General features: G+C 29.1%; 1 protein-coding gene across 1 annotated transcript; it reads left to right on the top strand.

Annotated features, from left to right (window-relative positions):
- Positions 1-923: 923 nt before the first annotated feature.
- LOC145086276 (GDSL esterase/lipase At5g03810-like) lies at positions 924-8,477 on the top strand. Its single transcript, XM_079024029.1, has 5 exons — positions 924-1,445; positions 1,677-1,807; positions 1,919-2,152; positions 6,719-6,974; positions 8,153-8,477. Exons 1-5 carry the CDS (start codon positions 1,079-1,081, stop codon positions 8,344-8,346), a joined length of 1,182 nt encoding a protein of 393 aa, XP_078880155.1. The 5' UTR covers positions 924-1,078; the 3' UTR covers positions 8,347-8,477.
- Positions 8,478-10,631: the final 2,154 nt, after the last annotated feature.

Raw genomic sequence — 10,631 nt, 5'->3', positions numbered from 1 at the left:
TTGTTTTAAAAAATATCATAGAAAGAAAATAATTAGAATGTTTTGTTTACAAAGTACCATTAAAAATGTTTGATTTCATGATTATGATTTGCAAGTTTCGATTCAAATCTCAATAATAATAAAATTATTTTTCAACTTTAGGAGTTTAACTCGTTTATTTAAGAGTTTTGATTTCAAAATCGATAATATTTTCTATTGTTATAGTTGAAATATGTATTTTAAAGAATATCTTTCCTTTTTTGTTCCAAACCTAAATTATAGGAATTGACAAATAAAATGTTACTATTTATATTAATATACATTAATTATGTGAGATTTTAATTTATGATAACTAAAACCACTAAACTATATGTGACAAACTCTTAAAAATTGATAAGTCATAAAGAAAATGATATTTATTTATTAGAATAAATAAATAAAAGACTAGTTATGCCAAAAATATATATATGAAAAAAGAGCAATTTGGTCAAAATGGTAATTTTAATAAAATGTATGGTTGTGTTATGTATAAACCTTTAATGATATATATATATATATATATATATATATATATATATATATATATATATATATATATATATATATATATATATATATATATACCGTACATGTGGTAGAAATGTGAGAATAAATGTTAAATAATGAATGAAATGTGTGACTTTCATAAAATACAATTGTTGAAACAAACGAAATAGATTCTTCTCCAATAAATTTTGAACAAAATATCTGTAATAAATAGTTCTTTTGTACTTTTGTCCGCAAAAATTTAATTTAATCAATAACATATTAACATAAACACATTGATACAACTTACATGTCTATGTAGTTTATCTATAAACAATGACATACATAAAATACCATGAGGGTATTATTGTAATTTGCTTCAGCTACCAGTACCACACTACCACTGCGAGCAAGTAGCCAAAATTATTGAAATATTTTCATTGTCCGCCATGTTGTCAAGAACTTTGTCTCTTTTTCGCTCTGTTTATCTCCTTCACATCTCTTCCTGATTTTGCAGTTAAACACTTTGCGTGATTTCCATACACGAAAACTGTTGCAAATTTGCAAGTTCCATATGTCAAATGTTGTTGTTGATGATGATGATGAAGTAGAGTTATTTTTACGAGACTTTCTGTTCGAAAAGCCGACTATAAATTCTCCCAATCTGAAACTCATCGACTCATTGATTTCGTGGGGAAGAGATCCATCAATGGAGTGTTTCAAGCGTCGGATCTTAATATTTTTTCTCGTTGTCGCCGTGATCAATGGCGAACCTATTGTTCCGGCGTTATGCTTCTTCGGCGACTCTGTATTGGACGCCGGAAACAACAATCACGTCGCTACTTTCCTCCGAGCAGACTTTCTTCCTTATGGAAGAGACTTCGTTGATCATAAACCTACCGGAAGATTCTGCAACGGAAAATTAGCAGCCGATTACACTTGTAAGTAGTCGTATCATTCGTTTTCAGATCAAATAGTAGTTCAATTTCCGATTACGAGATCTGGTTCATTAGCTTTCATCGTTCTTACGATTCTGTTAGCTACTTCGATCGATAAAAAGTTCAACTACTCAACAAATCAACAATAAGTTCGACGGAAATTTCGATCGACATTAATGATCGATTTCAAGTTTTTAATCGTTTCTTTTTGTGTTTGTTTTCTATATATTACAGCTGAATACCTTGGATTCGATACATATCCACCGGCATACCTGAGTCGACCCGAAAATCAAACACTGCTACTCACCGGCGCCAACTTCGCTTCCGCCGGCTCCGGTTACTATGAAGGAACAGCACTAATATACGTAAGAAATCTCTAATTCTTTTGCTCAAATGTAGAAATTAGTTCGAGATTTAGGGTTTATGATAGTTTCTGATTAGGGGTTTTTGTGTGTGTGTGTGTGTGTGTGTTGCAGCAAGCGATTTCGTTACGCCGGCAACTGTCGTATTACAAAGACTGGCAAAAGCGAGTGGTGGGGATGATCGGAAGGGAGAAAGCTAACGAAATATTTTCTACTGGGATTCATATTTTGAGTGCTGGAAGCAGTGATTTTCTTCAGAATTATTACGTCAATCCTTTTCTGAATAGAATCTATTCAGCTTCGCAGTTTTCAGACATTCTTATGACGTCATATATCACCTTCGTAGAGGTATGCATTAATCATTATGGTTATTTGGAGATCAAATAATCAAGTTAAATGTTTTTCTTTCTATTTAAAAAAAAAAAAATTAAAGACTTGAACTAATTTTTTATCTGAGGGAGGTCACTCTTGAGCTCATAGTAGTCATCACAGTTCACACCATGCTACCAAGACGGGAGTAGGTCGTGTTGGGTATCTTGTCAACAATTTTACTTATGTCTTTTTAATTTATTAATATACATACATATATATAATATAAGTAATTAATAAATAAATATAAAAATTAAATTGCTAGGCTACTTCTTTTCCGATAAAACAACTCAAGTTTGGAAACCCTTGGTCATTTTATTGGTCAATTTTAAACTTAAATACTATCTGAATTATGAATCTTAAATTTTGTGGTTTTAGATTTTGACCATAATATTTTAGCATGTTGGTAGGTTTGATTCCTATTTACTAATAAATTTAAAAATAAAAATTGTTCCAACAAATAATACAAATATAGTTTTTTTTATATATATATATAAATGGTTCATATGTCTAAATAGTATACTCCGTTTGACACTTTCTTCATAATAATTTTGAATTTTGACATATTTGGTACTGTTATAGAAAATAAATTACAAAACACTCCCTTAATTAAATTGAAAAAGTCATTGTATCGAAAGAAAATTATGGCGAATGGTCCATATATTAAAAAAGGGGTCTTTAAATCGCCCCCCTCCCACCTTACTTTATGTCAAATCAAAACATTTTTTATTCTTTTATATATATATATATATATATATATATATATATATATATATATATATATATATATATATATATATATATATAAAATGTTTTTTTTAAATATTTACCGTTTTAACTATTTTAATTTTTAATTTTACAAAAATAACTTATATTTTATATATCACTATTAATTTGTTGTATTTATTTGAAGGTTTTTATAAATTTATTTTTGCATATAATAATTTATTATTTTCTAAAACTTGAAAATTTTTAATTATAGTTGAACGGATCATCCGTATATTGAATGACTAAACATTTATAATCATTATTATCGTTTTAGTTTTAACGGTTAAATATGTATAATAATTATTATTGTTAGACAATTTAATTGGAACGTTGATTAATTATTTATAATTTTTTATTTATAATAATATTTATTAAAAAAGTATATTCTCATATATATATATATATATATATATATATATATATATATATATATATATATATATATATATATATATATATATATATATGTGTGTGTGTGTATCGGATAAACAAAGACTAAGGGGTGACGGATTATCTGTTCCCGTTAAAAAATCCAACCAATAATCATGAATTTTATAGGGCCTATGAAATGGGCTTTAGACACTATGAAATGTTCCTTCTTATATAATTTTTTTAACTCATTTTATATCATATTTTTTAATATAATTTTTTTTGGTAAGAAAATGTTTTAACAAAGCTATACTTTGTTATGAAATTTTTTTTAAAAATAATTATTGTTAACCTTTAGAGAAATTTATTATTGACCAAAAAAATCATGATTTTAGTAAAATATGAATACGTTATATTTTTTTAGTGAACAATAATTTTATGTCAAACCTGTAATTTCGCAGATCAACTTGCGAAATTTATGTATGTTCGTGCAAAAACGTTAATTTTATCAAATTTTGGAAAAAAGGCTTAATATTTTTAGTTGGATTTATTATTTTTTTCGTGTATATATATATATATATATATATATATATATATATATATATATATATATATATATATATATATATATATATATATATATATATATATATATATATATGAAATTTTAATCATAAAATAATGGGTTATCATGTTTTTAAACAAACTTTTCAAGATGTTTTAAAATTGCCAAATAACTATTTCCTATGTTAAAAGATAAACAATTCATGTTTTTATGTTTTTTTTTGTATGATTGTATATTATTTCAGAATTGCCAAATAACTAATTTGGTATGTTAAAAGATAAATAATTTATGTTTTTTGTATGTTTAAAGGTCACCTCTCTTTAGATTTTATATTTTTGACCTAGATTATAATTTTATCCAAATTAAAAAATTTGTTACGAATTCTCCACAATGTAGTTTTTCTTTATAGATTTATTTTTGTGTAACCTTTTTAAGACATTTTTATAATGGCTTTTAAGATTTTTTTTTTTAAATTTTTTTCTAACTTTTTTATTGTCTCATATATATTAACAAACCAATTTTTTTTGTTGATTGCTCGACATTTTGTTTTGATGAAATAACAAATCAAATCAGGAAAATAAATTATTTCATCAAATCAGGAAAATAAATTATTTCCTTTTATTTGAAATCATATTTGTTATTTCATCAAATCTAAGTATTACAAAATCAATGAAAAAATTTGTTTTTGCTAATGTATATGCGGCAATGAAGAAACCTTCATCTCCATTTGAAAAGTAAAACTCTATTGAAAGATTTAGTGTGTGTTTAGTTGTGGAAAAATTGGCCGTTTTCCGGAAAAATTTCCAAGAAAAATAAGAATTTTGACATCACGTTTAATTCGTCTATTTTTTAAAATTTTCATGGAAAATGAAAACTTTCCGTTTTCTAAAATTACAAAGAAGTTTGAAATTTTTGAAAAACCGATAATCATTGTTTTCTATATTTTTCTAATTCAAAATATTTTCTAAAATATAAACACCCACTCTCACCCCATCCATCTCTATTTACCCTCACCTTAACACCCCTAACTCACCACACCCCTACCTACCTACACTGACTCCCATGCCCACCCCCACAAATACACACACAAACACACTAACGCCCACAAACACACCCACCCCCACCCCCACAAACACACAGACCCACCCCCATAAACACACACAAACACAAACTCACACCTACACCCCCACACCCCCCCCCCCCACACACACACACACCCAACCAACACCACTATCACAATCACCAACCTACCATCACTATTACTATCACCACCACCGCTACCCCATGACCACCACTGTCGCCGCCATCACCACCACTGCCACAATTACCATCGCCGCCACCACTGCCGCCACCACCCCGTTGCCGCCACCACCACCACCCACTGTCGCCATCATCGACACCACTACTGCCCCCTTCATTGCCCCCACCACTGCTACCATCCCCACGCTCACCCTACTACCGCTACTATTTTCTAAAAATAAAAACCGATAGAAAAATACACATCTAAACGCGTTTTCTAAATTTTTTAATGAAAACCGGAAACGGAAAACGAAATATGAAAAGGGAAAACAAAAAACAAAAAATGAAAACTGTCTTTTCGTAACTAAACGCCACCTTATGCTTCCAACTCCGAGACCGCCATAATTCTTACTAGCCAACACTCTATCGCATCTTACCTAATGCAAGCGTTTCTCCCTAATATCCACACCCCAGAAAAAAAAAGCTTTAAAGGCATCTAAAGAATGCAGGACAACAATCGCAACTTGAAAAGTAAACATATGATAAGTCTTAATCGACCCAAGAACTTACTTTATAAGAGTAAGCTGACCCCAATAGAAAGAGACTTAGGTGTTGTTTGTTTTTTCTAAAAAAAACCACTTTTGGCCACTTATTGATGCACTGTGCAACACTCGGTCCTTCGCAGCTATTTGTTTTTCAGAAGACTTCTGACTTAAAAGTTGTTGTGTGTGTGTTGCGTGGCACAATACTTGACCCTCTGCTTTAAATATTTTCACATCTTACTTAAACTTATTGCAACAGTCTGCAAAGGTTAAAAAACAAAGAAAATTTTTATTACATGTTGTAGTCGTTTAATCCCCCTCTTCTGCTATAGAGGGTTGAGAAGTGGTTTGCAGACTTCAAACATTTTCGCTTCGAAAAAACAAATAACATCTTAGCCTTCCAAGCCTAAAGTCTAAGAGAAAAACGATCCATAAGCCCAGACCAAGAGGAAACATGCGGACATACTTTGACCAATCCGAACACCAAGATGCACAAAAAGGCAGGAACGCAGTCGTACACCCAACAACCAAAGTCGTAGATATGACGTGAGAGGCATTCATATCGACCAAATTACTTACTCTTTTGCAAATTAATCTTCAAAATAGAAGCTAAATAGTAACATCTAAAGATTCTAACAAATTTGTGGTATTTACTAATTGGTGGGTTCCAATTTGGTTCTCCGGATCCCATGAACACATCAAAATAACACCATCTGCGTAAAATAAATGGGAAACCTTCTCCTTTATACTCTTAATCTCTGTCGCAATCCCCTCCTAATAGCAAACTCTATAGTTGGCTGGCAAACCATTAACTAGAACCGAATCCCAACCGAAACCAACATAGCCCTAATCAACTCACACCAGATCAAACCAAAACCCATAATATCTACTATTAGTAAGTGTTTGTTTAACTATTATTAATTTAGTGTTACAAAAAATTTCTATATTATTAATTTAATGTTACAAAAAATTTCTATGCCCACCTTCTTTTCATATAAATGGTTTGAACTTTGAAGTTTGAAATTATTTACTCTAGTTTTAACACAATCACTATGTCCACAGGGTCTTTATGATGTCGGAGTAAGAAGGTTTGGGGTGATAACACTACCACCAATCGGATGTTTGCCGGCAGCCATTACTTTCTTTAATTTAGGAAGCAATAATTGTATGCAACAACTAAATGATGACGCTTTAACTTTTAACAAAAAGTTAAATGATACATCTCAAAATTTAGTTGTTCGATTTCCTGATCTGAAAATTGTGGTGTTCGGCATCTACGACACACTCCTAACTATGATCAACACACCGGGTGCCAGAGGTAACTTTAAAGGATTTCGGTTAAATGAAATAAATAACAATATATTTTTATTTATTTTCCATTAATTTTCAAAAGAAAAAAAAACAATGTCTTAAGTCTTAGTAGATGACTGATAGGTTACGGCTAACATGACATGCATAGCATGTCAGTGGTATCCAGTTGGATGTCAGTTGGTTATCTACTAAAACTTTAAAAATAATTTTTTTTAATTAATGAAAAATCATTGAAAAAAATATTGCGTAAATTTGAAATCTACTTGTAAACTTAAAAGACTTTTGTAGCATTAAGCTTTATTACAATAAACATTAACATCACACTTTGTCTACACTAAAAGCATTGACAATGATTAAGCACGGATAAAAACTTATATATTATGTCAATCAATAAGAAAAATATCTCTAAAAACATACTCCAATGCATAAGGTTTTTTGAAAGCTTTTTTAATAAATCATCTATTGTAATGTTCTTTAAAATATTTTCCTATAATTTGTTGTTTTTGAATCATAAATCATATTTTTTGTTGGTGTTATTTTATTAAATTATATAATTAAAAAAATACAATGGTTATAGTTGGTGTTATTTTATCAAATTATATAGTTAAAAATTAAAATACAATAAGAATATTATAATTTGCATTTGCATTTAGTAAACTAAATTCATTAGTAAAAAACAACAGAGTTATAAATATACAATAACATTATAGGTATAAAATGAAATGTTATTAAAATGTGTGGTCATTAGTAATACTACAATAGATGTTTAAGTGGTTTATAAATAATAGTCTGCTTTCAATTTTTTTTTTATTAATACATTATGCTTTGAAAATTATATCTAGTTACAATAGAGTAAACTACTACATGTTAGCATGAAATTGATATACTTTTGTAAGCTTCCCATATACAATATTGTAGTAGAAAAATAATGAAAATTAATAAAACTATGTTGCTATTTCTTGTGTTACCATTTTGTCTTAGACTAAATGCATGAAATTATACTTTCAATTTGTTTTCTTAATAAGACGCACTTATTAGCTATAATTAAGCATGGTTTTCAAAGTACAATATTAAAATAAAAATAATAAAAGTAGAATGATATAATAAACAAATCAATCCAAACGTGTTATTGTTACTATTTTTGGATTTAATTAGAACACTAACTTATTTATATTATTGGTTTAGGTTTTTGTGAGTCAAGAAAAGGTTGTTGTGGAACCGGGACACTTGAGACTTCAATACTTTGCAACGAAATCTCAGTCGGTACATGTCCAAATGCAACGGGGTATGTGTTTTGGGATGGGTTCCATCCCTCTGATACTGCAAATCAGTTATTAGCACAAAGTCTCCTTAGGCAAGGAATACCTTTGATTTCTTAGGACATTTTATATTTTTATTTTATAAGATTGCTTTTATTTATATTGATGTCAATAATAATAATAATAATGTTGTCTAAAGGTCCAAAGTTACACTAACATGTTATAAGTTATTTATGTTTACTCCTTTTTTTTGAGATTGTTGTTAATGTAAATAAAGTTACTATAAGCTTAAACCATGGTTGAAATGTGACTAAGTTGCTTGTTTTCTAAAAGGTAAACTATATGTGGACTAAACTTTTGAAGTCTGTAAAAAATATTGTTTGTTTTTTAATGTCTGTTGACTACATAAAAAACTATTTTTTAAACTTAAAAACTTTTTCAATAAGTCTAGTTTTATAACACTAAAATTTAATTCATACAACCACCATACCAAATTTGTTTGAAAGCATTCATTTTATATTTTACATGAACTAATAAACTTTTAAATTGTAAAACAATTTTCTATTTGTTTCAAATTTCAAACAAAAATAATAAACAACAGTTATTTCACTTCACTTATCATTTATCAATACTTATACTTTTCTTTTTAATAAACTATTACTTGAGTTCCATTTCCAAAATCTCGAGCATCATTTGTTGCAACTTCGATTGTTGGCCGCAAAATCTCTTTCCTTGTTTCGTCATCTACAGATTGATGCGCTAAGTTTTTAGGTCTTACATGGACATCATCTATATGGGTTCCTGCATTGACAACCTATATTGTTGAAACTGGATTATCAACACCATCCTCACATTCATCTTTGCCAAACCCCTCCTTACACATTACACATGAGCATCTCGTGAACCATGATTCATTGTTGTAATGAATTAATCTGAAATTTTAAGTAAGCAAATGCAATGTTTTATAAAATAGATATTCACAAAAATGATTACAAGATTGTTGAGAATTAAATTAAATGATCCAATTTTGTTGTACTGATTATAATGACCACAAAGTCTCAAATGGGACGTTTTAGATTTTGGAAGTATATAACTTATAATTTAGTCTCATTTGTACCTAACATTTGCAAAAAGTTTACAATCGCCTCTGAAATATGAAATGTTACATTTTAGTTTTTGGAAGTATATAACTTATAATTTACTCTCATTTGTACCTAACACTTGCAAAAAGTTTACAAATCACCTCTGAAATCTGAAATGTTGTAACATCCTGGTTTTTTGTATAAACAATTATATTTTATATAATTGTTTATTTAAAAAAGTTAGGATGTTACTGTTAAAAAAATTCATTTATAATAAAAATCATTTTGTAAGAGAAAACATTTGTGATAGAATTTCATTAAAACATTCAAAACGTATAAGAACAAAGTTTATCAAAAATAATTCATAAACCAAAATGTGGAAGTTTCAAATCAAGGTTTCATGATCACAAAATTTTAATGATAATACAACCAAAAATCCTTGAGAATGTGAATACCCAATCATGTTGGACAAAAATCAAGTAAAAACTGTTTTGTTTCTTGGTTCTAGGCATCAACACAATTTTAGGATGTTAAGTACATTCTTAACAAAGCTAAACCAATCTAGGAATTTTTCATATGCTCATAAAAAGAACCAAAATCCAACACAAAAATCCTACAATATGTGCATGAGAAGATTTTCATGAATTTTAAGGTGGGTTTCTTGGTTCTAGATGTCCATACTTATCCTTAAGTGTTAAGGGACTAGGAGACATCTTTTTCTCCAACTCGGCTATAAACAGATGAGCATGCAGAATCCCGCAAAACTATATTTTGTAACGACTGAAAAACCATAATGAAAGTTTTCATTTTAAAAGAGATAAAATTGTTCCCATAAAACCAAGAACCATCAAAATCATTGTTTCACAAGATATCATAAATAAAAGTATAATATTAAAACATAACATCTCTTCAAATCATGAAGACTATTGGATGATGTGTATAGCCATGCCTTCGCATTGCTCCGATCCTCAGAAGTACCTAAAACAATTAAATCCACAAATATACGACAAAGCATAGTGAGTTCCCTAAAGTATCACATACAACACAACCCAGCTAAAAATAAGACAACTATGGGTTATCTGTAACCCTATGGGTTATTGGAAACCTTGAAAGCAACTCATCTTCAGCAATTTGAGTCATCAGCAACCCCGAACTATCAATAGCTCACATACTGCAAGTTGGGTTATCAGCAACCTCGAGCTATCAACAATTCACATACTGATAGGTTTGACACAAAATAACATCCTATGTGCTCATGCAAACCCTAATGTTTGGATCTAGGCTTCTCTATTGTACATGCAATTCATCCAAGACTTGCAAACC

This window comes from Lactuca serriola, chromosome 2 (genome assembly GCF_051521515.1).
Source record: "Lactuca serriola cultivar US96UC23 chromosome 2, Lser_US96UC23_V15, whole genome shotgun sequence".
NCBI classification, from domain to species: Eukaryota; Viridiplantae; Streptophyta; class Magnoliopsida; order Asterales; family Asteraceae; genus Lactuca; species Lactuca serriola.
Note: the sequence above shows the minus strand (reverse complement) of the source record. Positions and strands in the feature narration are given on the sequence as shown.

What these genes read in the sequence shown, in the direction of transcription:
- LOC145086276 (XM_079024029.1), top strand. Translation starts at nt 1,079, where the DNA reads ATGTCAAATGTTGTTGTTGATGATGATGATGAAGTAGAGTTATTTTTA. An exon ending in ATTAGCAGCCGATTACACTT is followed by an intron (nt 1,446 to 1,676) that starts GTAAGTAGTCGT and finishes TATATATTACAG; the next exon opens with CTGAATACCTTGGATTCGAT. An exon ending in AAGGAACAGCACTAATATAC is followed by an intron (nt 1,808 to 1,918) that starts GTAAGAAATCTC and finishes TGTGTGTTGCAG; the next exon opens with CAAGCGATTTCGTTACGCCG.